Source organism: Centrocercus urophasianus, unplaced genomic scaffold (assembly GCF_019232065.1).
Source record: "Centrocercus urophasianus isolate 14NV4802_14NV808 unplaced genomic scaffold, USGS_Curo_1.0 seq_19, whole genome shotgun sequence".
Classification (NCBI taxonomy): domain Eukaryota; kingdom Metazoa; phylum Chordata; class Aves; order Galliformes; family Phasianidae; genus Centrocercus; species Centrocercus urophasianus.
The window spans coordinates 19,196,718-19,217,489 of NW_024884744.1; the positions used below are offsets into that span (position 1 = coordinate 19,196,718).

The 20,772-nt window shown below is 47.4% G+C and overlaps 2 protein-coding genes across 6 annotated transcripts in view; both read left to right on the forward strand.

The window, feature by feature from the left end:
• PAK2 (p21 (RAC1) activated kinase 2) overlaps positions 1-10,871 on the forward strand; it is a 38,990-nt gene extending 28,119 nt beyond the window's left edge. For all 5 annotated transcript variants that reach the window (XM_042820481.1, XM_042820480.1, XM_042820483.1 and 2 more), the window contains 6 exons: positions 976-1,088; positions 1,579-1,696; positions 3,174-3,273; positions 5,926-6,122; positions 6,668-6,805; positions 7,336-10,871. In XM_042820481.1, coding sequence (XP_042676415.1) covers positions 976-1,088; positions 1,579-1,696; positions 3,174-3,273; positions 5,926-6,122; positions 6,668-6,805; positions 7,336-7,422 — 753 coding nt within the window. In that variant the 3' untranslated portion in view covers positions 7,423-10,871. The remainder of the gene's footprint in view (positions 1-975; positions 1,089-1,578; positions 1,697-3,173; positions 3,274-5,925; positions 6,123-6,667; positions 6,806-7,335) is intronic.
• A 3,058-nt stretch (positions 10,872-13,929) lies between these two features.
• On the forward strand, positions 13,930-15,612 carry LOC122161520 (aquaporin-12-like). The gene is made up of 3 exons (XM_042821017.1): positions 13,930-14,546; positions 14,739-14,855; positions 14,985-15,612. Exons 1-3 carry the CDS (start codon positions 13,943-13,945, stop codon positions 15,161-15,163), a joined length of 900 nt encoding a protein of 299 aa, XP_042676951.1. The 5' UTR covers positions 13,930-13,942; the 3' UTR covers positions 15,164-15,612.
• Positions 15,613-20,772: the final 5,160 nt, after the last annotated feature.

Below are 20,772 nucleotides of genomic sequence, written 5' to 3' on the forward strand. Positions count from 1 at the left end.
GCCACATGTTCTCTTGTTTTTCTGCCTTTGGCTATATGCAGGGATCGTTTCTGCAAGACTGTGTCAGTTATTGGGTTGACAATTCTTTTAAATCTTTCTTAAGAGTCTGGAATACATAATCTAATGAGCTTATTTCTTGGTCAAGAATGTTCTTCCCTTCTCTTTCTGGAATAGGTTATTGTCTTAATTGCTTGGAGACTTTTCTGGGCTTTCTTTCTCTGTAGAGTGGTATGTCTCATGACAGTATTTTCCCTGTGACAGTCACTACAGACAACTGATGATTCTCCTTTCCTTGACTACACCAGTACCTGTGTACAGCTTCCTGGCAGGTCATTTTGGTTCTCTGATTTTGAGTTCTCTCTCAGGCTAATTCCTTTACTTGTACATGGAGAAACTATCTTGCTGTATATTTGAACATTCTCACTTCCCTGTTTGATAGTTTGCTACATCTTATTCCTTCAGTGCTTTCTCTGTTGAATTGTTCAATTGATCTTTGCTGTCCATAATGACTTTTGCAGCTCCTTCTGTCTTCCAGCATTCTCAGACCCAAACACTAAGCTATTCAGAAGATGAAAAAAAAATAATTGCTTGCCTTGCTTTGGGTGACAGCTCTAAGTAGCTACAAGCATCTCTTCTGCTTTAGGCCTGTTATGAATTTAGGCAGCTGTCTTTTTATCTCCTGAAAGTTTCCTTTGCTATCTGTTTTGGCTTTTGCTAGATTGAAGGTTTTGGATTGTTTCAGCTGCTGGAGTAGGGTGTTGGCTATCAGTATGAGTTGTATGCTAATAAAGTTGTACTCTTTCAAGTTGTATGCTAGTAAGAAGTCAGCTTGCCAGCTGCCAAACAAGCTGTGCTGAACTCCCTAATTTTGTTATGGAATCTCTCGCCTCTTCTATGCTTCTGCTGTATTAAGAATGACTGCAAGGTTTTGATACTCAAGTTTGAGTGATTGCCGTTTCATTTTGTCCTTGTCAGGTTGCTATCAAGCAGATAAACCTGCAGAAACAGCCCAAGAAGGAGTTGATTATTAATGAGATCTTGGTAATGAAGGAGCTAAAGAACCCCAACATAGTCAACTTCCTGGACAGGTAAATGAAGACAGCTGGCTGATCCTTCATTCCTAGGGGTTTCAGAAGTTTGAATTTGATATTCTAGTTGTAGACCCAGACTTCCTGTTTATCAGAGTCTTTAAAAACAAATGAGGTTATATTTATATTGTCATTTAAAACAAAATGTTTTTAAAGTCATCTGTTATAAGGAGTGGTCTTAACAGTTCAGTATGAAGCTTTCTGTCATGAACACAGTGCTGTGTGTAGCTGTGCATCAGTGGTGGACAAGAGTACAGCTGGAAAACGCTGTGATGTAGGGTGTTATCCTGCCCATTTAGAAAGCAGAGGGCTTTTACTGCCAGCATAAACATTTCAAGCTACCTGCCAGAGATCACTTTCTTTGTATATCCTCTCGAAGTGTTTGTGAATCGTTTCCTTGACCAGAAGTCGCCGTGCTCTTAGCTGTCATTTTTCAGTTCTCAGTCTCTCCTGATGGCACGTGGGCATGCTGTTTGTTTTGTGTTTGCAGTTACCTCGTAGGAGATGAACTGTTTGTGGTGATGGAGTATCTAGCTGGAGGCTCACTAACAGATGTGGTCACAGAAACATGTATGGATGAAGCACAGATTGCTGCTGTTTGCAGAGAAGTGAGTATTGAAATTGAGGAGTGGAGGAATGCAAGTGTGCTCTGCTCACAGAGGTTTTATGGTGCACATACATCACAAGTAATTGCAACAGTTGCTGTTGGATCCATTCAGTTAGGAAGAACGAATGATGCTAAGAGCACGATTCAATATTAAAATCAGAGAGACACGTGGAAAATAACAAAGTGAATCTCACCCATAAAATTGTGTGTGCAACCTGGAACACAGAAGAATGGCACAGTTTTGAGCTGGGTGTTTGGGTTAAATACTGGGGCAAACGAAGATGAACTTGATGCAGACTGTCCTGTCTTGTTTTAGCAGCTGTTTTCATTGCATGGTAAATCTGTAGTTCTGCTTTCTTTGTAGATTTGCTAGGAAAATAATTCTCCAGAAAATTCTAACTGGAGAAATTTTAAGTGTGATTTTGAGAGTTAAAAATGTGTGATGATGGAAAAGTTATCAGTGACTTCTGACCTCAGTCAGAGTGCCAGCATCTAGCTCAGGCTTGACTTATTATGGCAAAGGAAGAAGTAATTGTATTATCTGCTGTGCAGAAGAAGCATAGGCTTTCAAAGCCCCACTTGGCTATGTGAGCATGACATCTGCTTTTGATGATTCATCCAAAGGGAGGGGATGGAAAACAAACTTTACATTACATTAACTTGTATGGACAGGTAATGATTTCCTGAGAAACCAGAGCTGGAAGCAGAGAAAGACTATTTACAGTAATCTTTTCAGAGGTAAAAGTTGAATATTGAGCTGTTGTACTTCATGAGAACCCTGCTGCCCACACTGCCAGATACCTGTCATTCTGTAAATGAGTACTGCTTTGCTAAACCAAGCAAGGGTACAAGCTGCCTGCTGGGGATTACAGCTGTGACACAAGTGGCAAATGCAAAATCTTTTGCTTATGTTAAAAGAGAATATCTTATACTTTTTTTTTTTGGCCTTTTTTCAAACTGCAAAAGTAAATTTCATTACGTTTCTACGAGGAAACTGCGTGTGAAAGATTTTAATCTAGAAATGAGCAAAAGCAGTATTGATGACATTCATAATTCTCTGTCACAGTGGTTACTTCCACGTTGAGAATGAAGCATTCCCGTTGGTGGAATTTCATGCTGAAGGGCTCTCATTTAGTCTCTTACAGTGCAGTTCCTCCACTTGTGGAAATGTCGTGTAGCCAAGTGAACATCTGTGATGATGATGGTTGGATTTCTGGGTTTGTTAAGATAGCAGAGAAGCTGTGGTTCAGTTATCTTTAACTTCTAGGGATTTGAAGAATATTTAATGAATTTATGTATTTGTTTAGCACAAGAGCTTCCTCTGCTGGTTGTTTTAAATAACTACTTAGAGCATTTTTTCTTCCATGCTGGTTATGAGTTACAGCAGTGTTTTGGGATTGATGCTGAGATACAGAAACTGCATTTCCATATGCTGAATTTTTCTTTTTCTTTTTTTCTTTTTTTCCCCTCCCATCCAGTGCTTGCAAGCGCTTGAGTTCCTCCATGCCAACCAGGTCATCCACAGAGATATAAAGAGCGACAACGTGCTGCTAGGGATGGATGGATCAGTTAAACTAAGTGAGTACCAGGCAGTTGTTTCAGTGTTCTGCTTTCACTTTCCCAATAAGCTTTGCATTAGTGAGCCTACATTGGTAGGAAGAGAGCTGACAGGGAAATCTGAGGTGATTTTTTTTTACTGCAGATGAATGGTAGAAATTAATTCCTTGTTATAAAGTGTATAACCTGCAGGTAGCTGGTATGGAAGTGCTGAGGGCCCTAATACTTAAGATTCTGAGAGTTTTATTCCAAAAGGATGCTGAAGCAAGCCAGTTGTCATGTGAGTCTTTTGGTAAATGAAGTAACTGGCAGCATGCAGTGATGCAAAGGTGGAAATGATTGCAAGAGAAGAGTTGCAAGAAACTGCAGTTACTGTGTTGATCTTTTCAGATTGTCGTGACTTGCCTTTAATGTTTTGCCCTTTTCATTAGAAGGTCACTAACACAAAAGTTGGATATTATTAACAGTTTATATTGCAGTTCAGTCTTACACTGCACTTGTACTGGGTGTCCTTTTCTTGGACTGAAAGTGTAATACAATTTCATTAATAAAATCATGAAATGACTAAAGAAACTGCTTACTTTTCAGGTAATTGTCATGCATGCATGAACTTGTCTTTAGTAAGTCAGTTTCTGGTGTGTGTAAACGTGGCAGAAAAAAAAGAACGTTGAAACTACATGAAGTGGCTGTCAGGAATGCTGGGAGAGGTGTGTGATCTGACTTCTTGGTATACAGCAATATACACAGCATTAAACAACCAAAAACTTAAGGGATGTGTTTGAGTAAGAATTTGCAATGCCATAAAAACACATCTCAGCAGTATTCCTTACTCAGATGGTTTGCAGTCTCTTGTTGGTCATGAGATGGAGTGTGAAGAAAGATTACGAGCAGCCTGGCTTGCTTAGCAGTGTTGTTGGATGCTCTGCTCTCTTGTGTAGGAGTTTGTTTGTTTGTTTAAAGGAGTTGTGTGTTTGTGAACAAACAGAATGGATTCAGAAACCAAAGTGAATGATTACAGTAGAGTCACCTGGAGAAGGTTCAAAAATAAGAGCTGTCAATGCAAAGAAGTGTGGTGAGAGGACAGGGCAGCAGCCTGTGGGGAAAAGCGCTGCCTCCGAGAGGCTGTGCAGAGATGATGGAGGGAGAGAAAGCAGGAGTTGGCTCTGAAAACGTGCTGGGTAAAGGGGAGGTACTGTAGCTGTGGTAAGGCTAGCCCTCTGGCTGTGTTTATAGAGCTTCTACCAGCTGTCTAGGTGCAGGGTGGAAGCTGCATCTACTTCAAGCTCTTCCCTTTCTGGAGGAATCTGCAGCAGGAAAAGACGCCAGTCTGCCTGCCTACTGCCCGAGTCTCAGAAGGGGTGTCAAGCAGTTAGATGATGATGAGAGAACATCTTGTGGAAGGAAGCAGCAGCCAGTGGGAGCTTTAAAGACACATGCCCTGCCCAGAAAAGGGGCTGCTGTAAAGCTGCCCTCGCTATTAATGCCTGCACATACTTACTGGCTAAGCTGGGATCTACACCTTGCCTGTCTTTCCTATCCTGGCTGGTGGGATGGTGCTGTAGGCCCTGCTGGTAGCAGGAGGCACACACTGCTGCTGCTTCTCTGGTGTGTTTGTTGAAGTAGGCTGTGTGTTGAATTGGGCACGATACCTGCCAACAGGCCTGACTGAAAGAAATGCTGGTGAGGAACTCAGTAGCTTCTATAGGGTTGTTTTTTCTTTTTTGTTTTTCCTTTTCCAGGCAGCACTTTGACAGTGGGGGTGGGATAGTTCTTAATTAAACTGTCCTCTTAGTACAACTTAGCATTTTGAGAACTGTGGCTCTTTTGTTGGTACTGCTTGGCATAACACTTCAAAATTGATTCAAAATTTAAAATTCTCTCTCTTTCTCTCTCTCTCTCTTAAACTTAGTGTCAATAATAAAGTAAAATCTTCTTCCTGCCTTAACTGTGTTCTTATTGATGCTTTACATGCCTGGGAAGTGGGAGTGCTGCAGCTGGATAAAGTAACATGATGGAACATGCATTGCTGCTGCACCTGAAGGCTATAGGAATAGGTGACTTTTCTTGTTTTCTTGAGTGTGGTTGTTCTCTTCAAGTAGTTACCTTGTGGAAAGGTTTGCTTGTCCAGGCTCCTTCCTCTGAGTTTCCATGTCTCTGTCAGCTGTAGTGCCTGTATTTGATGGCCAAATTGCTGTGAAACGCTGAACTCAGTAGCTGCAGAAATGACATCTGTTTAGCAGGGCAGAATCCATGGTTTGTAGATTGACTTTTTTTTTTTTTTAGCTCAGGCAGTGTATACCATGCACAGAAGAGTTGCCTTTGCTGTTCTGCTTCGTTTCTTTTGGCTGGTACCAGTCTAGGAACTGAAGGAAGGACTGGGCAAAATACCATTCTTGTACAGGATAATACTGATGTCCCTTTTTGAGAGGACAGAAAGCTTTACCTTTTTCCCACATAAGTCTGCCCTGCTTAAACATCTTAAGGTTTTATGTGTGTTTTGCACATTGTAGTTTGTAATGTGGAGAATATGGTGGGGAGAAAAAATGTTCCCCCTTCCATCAGAAGCCCCTCGAGTGTGGAGGAGTAACGTATGTGTGTAGTAATAGAGAAGACTAAGAAGTCCATTTCCATGGATGCACCAAGGTAACTTCTTTAAATTCTGTTATCCTACAGCCGACTTTGGTTTCTGTGCTCAGATCACCCCAGAGCAGAGCAAGCGCAGCACTATGGTTGGAACTCCTTACTGGATGGCTCCTGAAGTGGTCACACGGAAAGCCTATGGCCCTAAAGTGGATATCTGGTCCCTAGGCATCATGGCTATTGAGATGGTGGAAGGAGAACCCCCGTACCTCAATGAAAACCCCCTGAGGGTAAGAAATACAGACATGGCTAGGACCGTTTGTGAGCATTTATCAGGTGAATCTCAGCAGGCTCAGTGTGATTCTTGATAGCTTCTTACCTTACCTTAAAAAGTAAAGCCCACAGACAACGAGCTTCAGTAGTGCAAGGAAATTCCATCCAACGGATGACTGCTGTCTTGAATTTGTGTTCTATTCAGAATATAAGTGCAGATTGTACCTTTTTGTAACTGAAACCTTAGGCTTGGAATTCAGCCTTCTGCCTTAGTTTAGGAAAGGTAAATCCATTAGGATATGAAACATGCTGCTTTGTCAGTCTGATACTTTCTTCTGGAAGATATACAGACGTATCTCTTGAATAACTTGCCAAAAGATTTAGAAAGCTATTTTACTACTAGCAAGAACAAATTGCAACTTGCTGTAAGTGACATTCTTAAAATGTTTCATCTCATTGGGATAGACTGCAGACTCATCTAGACTGAGATATTGTCTCTAGGCCAGTCAGTTGTTATCTTTTAAAGGCTTGAGCTGGCTGTACAACATTCCTCATTTTACAGGCGTTATATTTGATAGCAACTAATGGCACACCAGAGCTTCAGAACCCTGAGAAACTGTCCCCAATATTCCGGGATTTCTTAAACCGATGTTTGGAGATGGATGTCGAGAAAAGAGGATCAGCCAAAGAATTGCTACAGGTAAGAGTCAGCTTCTCTAAGAGTCTGAGGTACAGAGGCCACTTTTAAGGTAAGCGTGTGTTAAAAGGCACTGCAGGGTAACACTGCCTTCTGTCTTGTGTCTTCCTCTGAGCAAAGGGGGAAGGACTTCAGGGGGCAGTAGGTCAGGAGGAACCACCGTCGTCAGAGGTTGTACTGGCTGTTCTGAAGTCTTTCTGGCAGTAATCTGCGCCATCGTTCTGCCACACTATCTAATGATTGGTGATTCACTGTAATAGAGCCTTTAAAGTGAGCAGAATAGGACTGAGAGAAGGAATTTGAGCAGGAAGCCTTACTGGAAAGCAAAAGGCTGAGACTGCTTTGGGAAGAGGAGGGATGATTAAATGCAGGCTATGAGTGCTACGAGCCACTCGGTCTGTTCCTTTAGAAGCACTGGTAATATTTGCACTGCTTTCTGTATCTCAGGATGGAAAGAGCTGTATGAATGTGTGCCTTACACTGGCTTTTAAACTGTCTTTCACTAATTTACTGTGCTTCTTTCTTCCTGGCAGCATCCCTTCTTGAAACTGGCCAAACCTCTGTCTAGCTTGACGCCACTGATCCTGGCAGCCAAAGAAGCAATGAAGAGTAACCGCTAACGTTATTGCCGTGGCCTACGTTTGGTTTTGTTTTGTTTTGTTTTTTACAAATCTTTTTAATATATGAAATTGTTACACTTCTGGTGGGAGGGAAGAGGTTTGCGGGTGGGATGGGGCAGGGGGAACATCTGCAAAAGGGAAGCAACTCTCATCCAGAAGACACCTGGCATAAATTGTGGTGAATCTAGTGATCCCTTTCTGGGGTCCGGAAGGAATTGAGGACTGAATTACTGGCTTTTTTTTTTTTTTACCCTTTTTCTTCTATATTTTTTTTTTCTCCAGACAGCCCAGAAATGCCACTTAGCATGCCCAGGGTTTTAAGGGCTTTAATGACTTTACTGTAACAACTCCCATTCATTGTACCCTTGTGGGTGCTTTTAGTACTTGAATGACCGATTCAAGCTTTCAGAGAGCAGCACTAATGTTACCAGCTGATCTCTTTCATTCTCCTCTTCCTCCTCTCTACCTGTAAATTGCTCTGGTAAGCTCCCAAATGATAAGATTCATGGCCAATGTGACTGATGTGAAGGTACATCTTGCCCCTTCTTCCTTATACAAATTAGCTGTCACTCAACTGTTTAATTAATAGTGGGGCTACTCAAGAAATCACAACATGAGATTTATTTTGCTTTTTAAGACGTGTGGAGAGAGGGGGAAGAGAAGTATCCAGATGCTTTCCATGTGCCTGTGCTCTGTGGACTATTAATCGAAGATGTGGCTACTTTGTAGAAACCTCATGATTGGTCAAGTCTTTGGATGTCAGTTTATGGGTATGTAGGTAAGGGTCAGATAGTTTATTTATGATCAAGTGATCAGCTATAGTCAGGGCAAGAAAACAATTCCAGCTGTCTTCCTGTGTGTTCTTTTTCCCATTAGACTTGCTGGCCAGAAGCTTAAGGGGTATTTTGCTTGGTGTGGTGGGTGGTTCAAAAACATGTATTGCATCTGTGCTCTGACTTGGGCTTTGGAAGTTATGCTGGTGCCTTTGACTTTTTACTTTACATTTTCTTTCTTGTATCAAATACATTTTTGTATATGTTGTAATTTTTTCCCCCGAGCAAGTAATGCATCAAAGTATGGAGTTGTCAGAATTTAAGTATTAGAGCTATTTTTTTCCAGTTTTGTATGTGCTCTGTTTGTATTAACAAAATGAAAACAAGTCATCAGATCTGAGGACACTGAAGATGCAGGTTTTCTCAAACAGAAGATTACAAACACCTGGAAATGCCAAAATGCTGTTCTGAGAAGGCGGAGGCTGAGACAGGAGAGCAGTGCCTTCAGACATCCACGGGGCTTATTTAGCTGGCTGGTTTGAAGCTGAAGAGACTTGGTGCATCATCACACTGACCCTTTCTCAATGCAAGAAAAAGTGCCTCCCTTTGAGGGACAGTGAGCGCCTTCAGTGACTGATTTCTTGGTGTGTTAATGGGGCAAGTGTAAAAGAGCCTGTGCCCCCAGCTTCTTTTAGTGCTACAGTCTATGCATTTCAACTTCCCAAACAGTTTAATGAAGAACTAACTGTAGTTACAACGTGCCAAATGATTCTGTGAATGAGTAACTGTTACTTTACTGGGATTTTATCACTTTTGCAGTGGGCAGGACCTGGGATGGATAGGGTTATTGCTGGGTATTAACAGAGGACCCTGAGTAAAATTTGTACACACCTTTACAAGCGTTGCTGGCAGGAGCTAGAAGTCATTTTCAGATAATTTTGTACAGAGAGAGAGAAAAAAATTAAGTCTTGGGGACTGTAGCCAAGGTATGAGGAAACTCAGAGCTGAGAGCAGCCAGCCAGAACTGCTGAGCCTGCGTCTGTTGGTGAGGGAAGGTGAGCAGGACTACGGTCCCAAAATGTTGGCAGTGGCTCACCAGCTTCTAGGAGATGGCTTTGTGCCACCCAGGTGCCTTACTGTGCGGGGATCTGCAGTGCCACCACTCAGTTTATCTTCTGCTCTTTTGTGGTAGGAACCCAAGTACGTTACGGTAACTGCGCCGCTGGAGGACAAAATCTCTCTAGTTGTATGGGTGAGAATAGCTGTGGTTTTAAGTTCCAGATAGTGTCTTATTCCAGGCAGGTCAATCTAGGTGCATTTCCCAGGCAGAACGTGTTGCAGGCCGTGGTTGCTGTAAACACTAGAATGGCATTGCTCTTGGTTTGAATGCGTCTGGCTTCCTGATCGGTGAAGTAGCAAGGAAGCTTGGCTAAGGAAAAAACCTGTCTTATTGATGATTCCCTCTTTGTCCATTGCTGGCAATGGACTTTGTGAAACTCCTTGTGCCAGAGTTAAGGTGGGAGCTTTTCTTTCTTTCTTTTTTCTTCTTTTTTTTTTGTTTTTAATCTTTTTTTTTCTTTGATGGCACAGTCTAGACAGTAAGATAAGTATAACTTGTGATAAATCTAGAATTTTTTAAATAGAAAAAAAAAAAACAAACGTGAGATCATAAGTAATTTTAACTTATTAGTTCACTTTTATTGATGAATGAGAACGGTTTTAAACTTGTATTATGAAAATTGTCCAATTTAGTCTACTTAGGAGGTGGTTTCCAAGCTTACAGTCATCCTAGCAAACAAGACTTAGCCCGGCCCCAGAGTTACAAAACATATCTTGATGCTTGCTGGAATGGTGTTAGCTCTGAGTTGAGGAGTGCTGCAAGGTGGGGTCAGAGATGAGCTGGGAGAAGGGGAGAACCATGAGGGGGTTGCTGTGCTCTGCTTTTGTGTGTCTGGGGGTTTCTCTGCCAATGTCAGCTGCGTGTCTGCGAAACAAGGATGCGAGCCGTGCTTTTTTCCCCTGAATGGAGACGAGCATTTGTAAGACTTGCTGCTGCTCCACTTGGCTAACGTAGACAAACAGAACAGCCAGAGTTTGAGTAGATGCTGAAAAGGAAGAGTTTGCTTTAGGAGGCGCTGGGGTTCCCACATGCCTCGCTCTCTTGGGTGCAGTGCAGCACCCCAGGTTGGCCTGTTGATGCAGCACGTGTGCCACGTGTGTGGGATGCCCTGTGGTCGGGGTGACTCGCTGGGCAGCTCGAGGCTGGGATGCACGTGTGCAGGAAATGTGCAACTCTTGGGATCTCTGTTACCGTGGAACAAAGCGGGTTGCTCGTGGGAAGCAGCCGTGGTGCTGGGAGCGCTTTGACGTGAGGCAGCTCCTGTGGTGGAGGGTGGTTGGGGGAGCCAGAAGGCTGATAAAGTCTCTCCAGCTGGTGTTAAATACGCGTCTCTGGTCCGTTTTCCCTCTGTCCCTCACGCCATCAGTGGAAATGGAAGTGGGTGCAAGCTTTCTCTTTATTTTTTTAACTGTCTTCAGATTTTAATGTTGCCTTTTGTGTAATTTAATCCCATTATGTTATTTAATTGTTACTGCAATATTAACTACTGTATTTGTTGACTTTGTTTAATAACTGTTCTTTCAGGGCTAGAAATAAACTTCTACAAAAAAAATAAATCTTTTTCCTCCCTTTCCCTGTGCCTTCTAAGACAAGAGTAGCTGGAAAAAGTAAATGTTTGGAGGTCTTTAATGAGATTAGCAGAATGTGTTGGTTTGTAATTGAGCTTTAATGGTGGCGGATGTAATTTTATGCTATAGTAGCCTGTTCTGTTTCTTTTTCAATGTTATTACTCAGCAGCTTCACATGCACCTATCCCTGCATGCTGCACCTCCTGCTCCCTGCTCTGGAGTAGCGTATGGGAGAGAGGAGCTCTTCATCCATCACTGAAGAGAGATCCTGTGCTCTGTTTGCAAGTGGAGCAAAGCAGCAGCCTAGCTGGTCATCACTGCATCTTCCACTGTTGCTCACATTTGTGGTTGGAATCATGAAAGTGCAGGCCAGTTAAAGAAGAGGACATTGAAATGAGCTTCTCTTGGGCTTAGGATTGGTTCATTTGAAATCTGGATGATGTTTCTGGCTTGGCTGTGGATTTCAAAGTACCACACTGTGCATTTCCTGTGTGTTGTTGGGAAACCACCTTGTTCCCTTTCTGACATGTTATGTGAACCTTGCTCATACTGTTGACAGAGGAAAGTGAAGAAACAGTCTGACTTTGGAAATGTTTTCAGCTAGACAAGAAATGCTCTTAGCTGATGTTAGCATTGATTTATGGTGGAAACACCTGACAGGAGGAGAGAAGGTGCTTTGCAGAACTAATTCAGCTGGATATTGGCACTTAAGTTGCTTGGAGGTGAGCAGGATTTTGGCTTGGTTTTGGTTTGCACAGGTTGAAACTTCCTTATCCCTGCTTGATAAATCCAAGTGAGGATTGTAAGAACTTGTTTTTCACTTTCTTACACGTGGCCTTGACTAAAAGCAGCAACCACCCATTGTTTGGTCATCAATTCTTTACCTATTGGATATTTTAATTGCTGTGCATCAGGTTAAAGCTGTAAAGTTGGGGAAGATGTCTTGCAGTTCAGTTGCAATGGATTAAAGCACAGAGCTGAGCACAGTTCTTTGAGCCACACCAGCAGCATGCTTGTTAAACACAGGATGGCTGAAAAACAAGCTTCACTCCCAGTGAGAGTTTCCTGCAGTGCCGTGAGGAGCAGCGCTGGGTTTTGCTGTGCTTCGTGGGACTGGTGGACAAGCACAGCACTCTGCATGCTCCCAGCAACCTGCACTGCTGCATTTCTCCTTGTTTTGCAACCTGCACTTTGCTATGAAGATGGTTTGTAGTGAAAATAACTGTCCCAGCAGTATCTTGCAGACCTCAGTTGTGTGGGAACGGGATGTGAGATGCAAGCTCAGCTAAACCATTGGCTGTGCAGAGGAGGAGGGTTTCTTGAAGATCTCCCCTTGCTTTGAACTATATGGAAACTTCTCAAACAAGTAACAACAGTGAATTTTCTCCTTACAGTCTGTAGCAAGGGAGAAGAGCAGCAGAGATAGAGCTTCTCATGCTGTTGTTCCCCCACTGTAGTGGTGGCATTGCTTTTTCCCTTTCCTACCCACCTGTTGGTGCCTGCAGGGAGAACATCTTCCAGCACATCGTAACTGCATTTCAATTGATTGTATTGATCTGATTACTGAAACAGGCTGGACTTAATGAGAAAATTAATCGTTAAGATAGGAAAAGTCAGGTCTAACCAAGTGATGTGGAGATGCATCAAGTGAGTAGGAGGGAGGATGGGACTGGAGGAGCAGAAGCAGTGCAACTCAGTGCCCAGCCTCGAGATCCTGGTGCTTTCTGAACAGCTCGAGAGCAATGAATCCAGCTTGGTACAACAGCACAGCAAAAGAGAAGATGCTGATGTGACATGGCAGCATGATGGCACCGTGATGCCCAGCTGCTCTCTCAAGGCTGAGTTAAGCATTGCACAGTTGCAGGATATGCCACAGCCATAGTTACAGATGGTGGATGGGAAATTGGGTTTGGATATCTTGAGCGGTTCTTACAATGCTAGGATTTTCACTGAGCAAAAAAAAAAGTTATGAGTCTTTTGAAGCATGTTTTACCTTTCTGTATTTGGGCAGGGCGTGCTCATATTAGGCCAAAGGTGCACACTTGTGTTCTGTTGGGAGAAATAGGTTAAAAACTGAATGGTGATGTGTTTTGAGGCAGGGTGACCGCAGCCTAACAGTTTTGGATAGGAGGGTTTGGAGGAGAAGTTGCTGATGGTGGCTTGGGCTTCCCAAGGTTCCAAATGCAAGCACTGTGTGCTGCCCTTACCAGGAAGCTTCCCAAAACCACCACTGGGTGAGCACCTGGGGGAATGAACGTCCTGAGGAAGGAAAGCAGCACTGGTTCTCATCATACAGGCACGCTTACCCCTGTGGTGAGGAGTGAGCTGCTGTTCCCACTGTCAGGATGGGAAATGTGGGCAGAACCCAAGAAGCACTGCCATTATCTGGTGGTGACAGCAGTTCTGTCAATGCAGCTGGGAGAGATCCCATCCAGCAGAAGGAGCTTGAAATGTCCCTGCCACTAAAACCCACCTGTGGGCGCACACTGAGTGCAGCCAGTGCCAGTAGCACACACTGTGAGGTCCCAATGGCAACAAGGACAGGGAACAGTATGCCAGCCAGGCTCTCGTGTTGGCTGAAGGAAGGCTCTACTGAGCCCCCGGGCACCCTAAATAGAGGTGCAGGGAAACCATGGAGTCAGCTTTGCTCCAGTTCTTGTTAAAAATACAGAGCTGGGGAACAAAGGATTTTTTTCTTTTTTGGAAGAGACCTGAAGAAATAGCCTGGAAGAGGCGGTTAGAGGGGAGCAGGGATGTGTGCTGGCACCCTCAAATAGCTGAGCTGCAGCCCAGTGCTTGGTAAATGGCACAGCAGCAGGCAGAGCTGGGTGGCAAGGATGGCAAGCGACATTTTGAAAGACAGGAGCAGCTTTGGGCAGCACTTGTCCCTGTGCCTCCTGCAGCTCACATGTGTGGTGTTTCCCAAAGCCTCCTGGCCGCTGGGCAGGTGCCACGTTTGCTTTTGCACGACCTTATAAAACAGAGGCTTGGAGGCTTTTCTGCTTCTCCCCGGGGCTGAAAGCTGCGTGGCTCTGCCTCGCCCTCATGCACCTTTCGCTATGGCCGGCCTGAACGTTTCCATCGCCTTTTTCTTCCTGGTGCTTGGCACGTGTGAGGCGCTCAGGCGGCTCTCCAAGAGGCTGCTGGCCCCGGGGCTGTTGGGGAGCCTGGCTGCAGAGCTGGCTGGCTCACTACAGCTGTGCTCGGGCTGCCTGGAGCTGAGGATGCTGATGGAGATCGGCCCGTGGGGCGGCCTCGGCCCCGACGTGGTCCTGACTCTGCTCTTCCTCCTCTTTGCGGTTCACACCGCCGGCGCAAATGGAGCAGCTGCCAACCCCACCATCTCTCTCCAGGAGTTCCTTCTCTTCGAACACGGCTCCGTGGCTACTGTGGCCAAACTACTGGCCCAGTGTGCGGGTGCAGGGATGGGCTGGGCCCTCACCAAGCTCTACTGGTCCTGGGAGCTGACGCAGCTCCACCTCTTCCAGAACATCATGGCTTCTGAGTGCAGCTCCTCCATCCACACGTCCCCCCACCTCGGAGCTCTGGTGGAGGCCGCCTGCTCCTTCTTCTTCCACCTCATCCTCCTCAGGACGCGCCGCAGCCCTGCCGTGTGCCGAGTGCCTGTCCTGGCAGCCACTGTCACCTTCCTGACCTACGTAGGTGAGTGCACCCCTTCCTTCCCCTGCAGCCTGGTTTATGGGGAGGAGCAGCCCCTCTTCCCTCCTGCAGGACTCAAGCTGAGAGGGGATGACTGCTGCAACATTTGTTTTCTACTTACTTTGGCATCTGGGCAGCAGGTGATGTGTTGGCACATGGCAGGATGCTGACAGCCCTGCTTTCCTCCCCATGCAGCCGCACCGGCCACGGGAGCCTTCTTCAACCCTGCCCTGGCCACTGCCAGCACCTTCCTGTGCGCGGGGAGCAGCCTGCGGGACTACATCCAGGTGTACTGGCTGGGGCCCCTCACAGGTGAGCTGTGTCAGGAGTGGGTCCCACTGTCCAAATGCTTCCCAGCAAAGAGCTGACAGCCCTTCTGGGTCACTGTAAGCCTCGTGTAGTGAGGGTGCATGCACACGAGAAGGCACGCTCTTGTTTCAGGGATGCTCGCCGCCCTCTTGCTCTACCAAGGCAACATCCCAAGGTTCTTCCAAAAAAACCTGCTGTATGGCCAGAAGAGCAAATACAAGATACCCAAGGCCAGGGTGACACATGCAGAAGATGGAGAGCAGCGGCAGACAGGGAAAGGAGAGAAGAGCAACCCAACGCCTCGTGCCTGAGCCCCTTCTGCTGGGAGCAGTTCTGGCATGGAGCATTTTGTACACTCTAAAAGCCTACAATGCCAGCCGTGGGGGGGAAACTAATGTGTTTGCAGAAATTACTGGTTGTCTGGTGTACGCAGGAAGCTTGCAGAAACTCAGGACCATTGCGTGGGCATGCTTGGGCAACTCCCAGGTGGTTGCATCATGCCATGGTTGAAATAATCCGTGTGCGTCTCTTACAGCCATAAAAACAGTGTAATAAGTCTTGGAGAGTTGGGATGAGGAGGAAACTATCTGTAATGTTTGGCATTATTTGAGCTCAACCGAGGTCCCTGAATCGCACAGCTCAGGGACGCGTCTTTAAAATAGTCTGAAATTCACAGCAGCAGGGCACAGCACGCCCTGCTCCCCCAGTGTGATTCTTAGCCTGTGTTTTGCATGCAGCTGGGGAGCTGCAAGGTGACAATAATGGGTTCATAAAGCATCTTTGGTTAAAATATGTGGCTGTGGTATGCGGTGCAGGTGGGTGTTTGCATGCAGACCCCCCCCCAGTCCCAGCCCTGGGCTGCTCTCTGTGGCTATGTGAAATGTCTCTGCTAACACAGTGCTCTGTGAAATAAACGTTACAGTTGGCACTAAGGCAAGTGGTGTCACTCCTCCAGAAATTGAAGAAATCTGCTTGGGGAAAAGGGAGGGAGATTTTTTCCTTTCCCAGTATCTCTGGATGTGGAATTCCTGGTGACCTTCATGGGAGCCCAAGCATGGGCTGAAGGAGACTTGCTCCTTCCTTCAGCAGGAGGCAGGATCCAGCCCTGATTAGCTGAGAGGCAATCAGAGTAACGAAGCGGCACCCAGCTGCAGTGATAGTGACAGATGTGGGTTTGGTACCCAGGTGTGTGGTGTGCCCTCCCTTACTCTCCTGCTGGACACAGAGACCCTCAAGGTTCCCTGTCCAATCGGTTGTGGGGAACTCAGATCCTCCACCTGTTTTTTTTCTGAGCAACTTTTGGTTTGGAAATCGTGCAGAAAATGGGGCAGTTTCAGGATCTCTCCATTTTGATCAAGATGAAAAATCCTGATTTGTACTGAGGTTATTTCAGATCTAAGCTATGGAGCCTAGAGCAAAGACACCGAGGCTCTGGGTAAGCATTTAGGGATGGGGTTCATTTATTGTCTGAACTGATTTGCTGGTCCTGCTTTTTCCTTGAATGCCTCACCATGACTGATGCTTGTATATTTTTTCCCTGGGCAGAGCACGGAGCACTCCTAGAGCTGCTCCAAGCAGAGGGCTGGGATGTCTGGCACAGAGATGCTCATGCAACCCTTTTGTTTTTCCCACGGAGGTGTCTTTTTGTTGGGCTGCTGAGATCATCAACCATAATGAAGGGGAGTTTAATAGGAGTGACAGTGAACACTGTTGTTTTTAATTAAGAGGTTGCTCCCCCAGCATTGAGGCGCGGTGGAGGAGAGATGCAGCTGGACAGACGGAAGCGTCCCGAGGTGTAAATGAAGCCCTGATGGACAGCCTGGCCCCTTCACCACCTCCAGCTGCAGCCTGTTTTGCCTCCTGGCATCGTGACTGCTTAGTGTCCCATTTCTGCTGAGTCCTCTCACTGTGAGACAAGCAGCCTCAGTGCTGCCATCCTCATTCTCTGCATCCCCTCCTCCTCCTATGGAGGCTGGGGTTCGTCCTTGCTGGCTCAGGAATGACCTCAGAGGAGTCCAAGTGAGGTAAGTCCTTAGGCCCCCCGTGGGGCCTGCTCTAGGGGCTCTGCAGACCTCATATCCCACCTGAGCTGCGCCATGGTAGCAGTGACCCCAGAGCCCAGGGGTGGGTGGTTGGCCGGCCTCAGCTGAGGGAGCTGGAGAACGAGGCCGGGACGGGGGCTCAGTGCCGGGTGCCCTCCAGCCTGTACCGCACGGCTTTACCCTGCTGCATGCCCTGCAGCGAGGGAGCCAGCTGAGGGGGCTTCTGGAGGGGTCTCTGGGGGGTATTCTGTGGGGGATTTGGGGGAAACTGCTTCTTGTAGAGAGCAGTGCTGTACTGCAGCTCTGGGGTCACCAGGCGCCGGCACATGCGCTCCGTCGCCTCGTCCAAGCCCTGCTTGAGGTTATAGCCCAAGATCCTGGCGTTGCCATACTGCAGCGGCCTCAGGGAGGAGTCCTTGATTTCCTTTGGGCCCACGCTGCCCGTCCCTTGCAGGCAGGTCCTCGCCAGCTCTGCTTGCCTCTGTCGCAGCGCCCTGACCTCGTGCCACATGCGCTCCCTCCCGATGTCCCGCTCGATCCTCTCCCAAAAGGTCCTATTGAAGTGGATGTAGATTTCCCAGTCTAGCCTGTTCCAGGCCTTTATCTTCTCAGCTATGACGCTAGAGAGCGGGGACCTGGTGCTGCTGTCCCTGCTGTTGAGTGGGAAGGACACGACGCTGTCCAGGTCCCAGCACAGCGTCTCCTTCAGCAGCACCATGGACTCGTCGAAGTACTCTGAGATGAGCAGCAAGTCAAAGGACGCCTCGATGGCTCTCAGCATTAAGTTCACCCTCTTGGCCGTGACCTCCGCGTCGGGGTTGAAGCCGAAGTCAAAGGTCATGAGGTTCCTGGCGTAATGGCTGTCACCGGCCTTGGGGTCGTAGAAGCGGTAGGGCTGGCTGAGGAACTCCTCCAGGCTGCGGGCGCGGGAGAAGGCTGACGTGCCCTTGTAGTACACAAAGGAGGACTCCATGAGCTGCACGGGGTTCCTCAGGATGGAGAAGTAGACGGCTGTGCTGGGCACCACTTTCTGTACCTGCAGAGAGAGAAAAAAAATGGAGTTTTAAAGGTGGGGAAGGGTAAAGGGACCTGCTTGCTGGAAAAGCAGAAAGGGTTTCATCAAGTTTGTCTACAGAAGCCCTCAGGAGATGCACGAGGAGGGCCATGAAGATGCTCAGAGGGCTGGAGCACCTCCCCCACAAAGACAAGCTGAGGGAGGTGGGCTTCTTCAGACTGGAGAAGAGAAGGCTGCAGGGAGACCTTGTTATGGTCTTCCATCGTTCGAAGGGAGATTGTGAACAGGAGAAAAATCAACTCTTTGCATGGGTAGATAATGAGATTGTGAACAGGAGAAAAATCAACTCTTTGCATGGGTAGATAATGAAGAACAGGAGGAAATGATTTTAAACTAAAGGAGGGGAGATTTAGATTAGATATCAGGGGAAGGTTTTTCCCTGAGAGAGTGGTGAGGCCCTGGCACAGTCTGCCCAGGGAAGCTTTGATGCCCCATCCCTGGAGGTGTTCAGCACCAGGTTGGATGAGGCCATAAGGAACCCGATCTAGTGCTCGACCTAGCAGTTGGTGACTCAGCCTATGGCAGGGGATTGGAACTAGACGATCTTTGAGGTCCCTTCCAACTCAAGCTGTTCTACAATTCTGTGATCTTTGAATGCCTCCATGCTTTCCTGGTACCCCACCTTGCTCCTGCCCCACACCCAAGGCCCGGAGGCTGTGCCCCTTACCTCGGGCCGCAGGAAGCGCATGTGGTGGCACAGTATGTTGAACTGAGGAGGCTTCCTAGGGGAGAAGCCCTGCACGAACCTCGCCATGAAGTGGTGTGGGTAGAAGAGCTGGTGGCCGCCCCTGAGCGGGAAGGCAAAGGTGAGGTTGTGCATCTCACCAAAGCGGAAGAGGACGTTCATGACAGTGCTGCTGGCGCTCTTGTGGACCTTCAGGAAAACGATGTTGGTCTTGGGTTTGCACACTTTCTGAAAGAAGGCGTCTTCTACCTGCCCACCATCCCCTAGGGCCATCACATCCATCACATCTGTAGAGATTTCTGTCCAGCTCGGGAGCAGTCCTCCTTCCAGCTCTGTCCTGTAGAAGTCATCTGCCCTCAGGAGCTGAGCTGTATCGAGCACGGGGTGTTTGACTGAGTCACCCCAAGGTTGGGGTGGAGAACCCATGGCTTGATGCTGAGGTGGGCTCTGCAACGTCACCCGCATCATCTGGGGTGTTGTTATTTTCTTGTGCTCCTCTGCAGCAATGCTGTTTGTGAAGAGGACATCAGTATCTGCTAGAGCTGTGGTGGCACTTTCAGGAACACCTGGAAATATATCCCCTGTGCTTGCTTTTCTGGGGCTGGAGAGTTGGGATTTCAGCTGCGGGGCCGAAAGATGGGCTTTCATCTTGCTGCTCTCTGCAGGCTGCCAAGCCCAGTGAACCTCTTGTTTGTCTGGGTTGCTCTTCTGTGGTGTCACCCGTCTGTGGTAAAGGTGCATCTGGAAACCACGCCGCGTGTTCTCAGAGGGCTGCCTGTATGGGTGATCATCCTCCCTTGGCATGCCGTGGCTCTGGAGGACATAGTCAGGGCTCTCCTGGCTGTGGTCTGTGGTCTGCTGCAGGGCGCGCTCCAGCTCACAGTGACAGTTCCTGCAAAAGGGTGAAGATGAACCGGCAGCAGGAGGTATGGGATCCCTGCTAGGAGCACTGAGTGTGCTGTTGGGCTGAGCTGGGGCAATGGCCAGGTTGCTCTAACTGTTTTCTGCTGTCTGGGAATCGCCCTGCCCTCCACTGTTCTGCACAAGTGTATGGGGAGCTTCTCCTGCCTGCTGCAGGAAGAGTAGCCACCAGTCCTATGGGAGTGGGGCTGGTAATCAACTCAAAGGAGCAGGGGAGGGAGGGAGGGAGCATGCAAGGAGGGCAGTTCCTCTGCAGCTGTCCCAGAGCAATGCTCCTCTTTCTCTATTCAGGGTGGGCAGCACTGCTGCTGGATGTAGAGCTTAATCACGTGGCACGACCAGCCTGGCAGGTCGGGGTGGATGCAGGATGTGAAGGTCTTTCAACATCAACATTGCCATGCCCTGCTGCACTGGAGGGAAGGAGCAAAGCCTGCATCCTGTAGAGTTCTGAGGCCAGACAAGACAAAGCCTGGAGCAGCCTTGTTTGACCTCAGATGCTCTGAGCAGGATGCAGGGGTTGGATGAGAGAGCCCCAGTGGAGTTGTTTCCCACCCAGATTTTCCTGTGCTCTTGGTTGGGTGTGTTTTAACCCCTATCAGTCACTGGTGAAGGGCTGGAGGATGAGGTGCAGGTTTGCCCTTCTATCTGGGACATACCTGGTAGGCTGCAGCTTCTCCACAACTTGAAACGAGACCATGAGGAGGATGAGGAGGCTGAAGGAGACCCAGAGGCGACCTGGCTGGCACCTGTATATTGCCTTCAGGTTCCTGCAGGGAAGCAGACATTTCAGACTACTCACTGCATCACATGGAGGAAGAAATACATTAGGCACAAGGCAGAGGGAAAAGAGACCTCAAGGCTTCCCCGCGACATCCATCAGAAATTAGTAGTCTTCTGTTTATTTTTTATTTATTTTTATCTAGCTTTAAGGTCATTTTCCATGGGTGGAAGAGGTGTCGAGACAGCGATAACCAATGGACATCAACAGCTGTGCTTGAGTAGTGGAGCCTAGTGGAAATTTCCAGCCAGGACACAGATATCACACCAAAAGGTAAACAGTGATAACCGTAAAGCTGCTTGGCTGCTCAGGGATGCCTTGCCAGCACGGCTTTAACAATGGGAGCAGGCACTGCTCACACTCAGCCCTGCCTGGCCGAGAGATGTCTGGTCCCTTTCTGTAAACAAAGAGAAGAAGCC

Coding starts and splice junctions, on each gene's coding strand:
- LOC122161520 (XM_042821017.1), top strand. CDS start 13,943: ATGGCCGGCCTGAACGTTTCCATCGCCTTTTTCTTCCTGGTGCTTGGC. Junction 14,547..14,738: donor CACCTTCCTGACCTACGTAG/GTGAGTGCACCC, acceptor CTCCCCATGCAG/CCGCACCGGCCACGGGAGCC. Junction 14,856..14,984: donor CTGGCTGGGGCCCCTCACAG/GTGAGCTGTGTC, acceptor CTCTTGTTTCAG/GGATGCTCGCCGCCCTCTTG.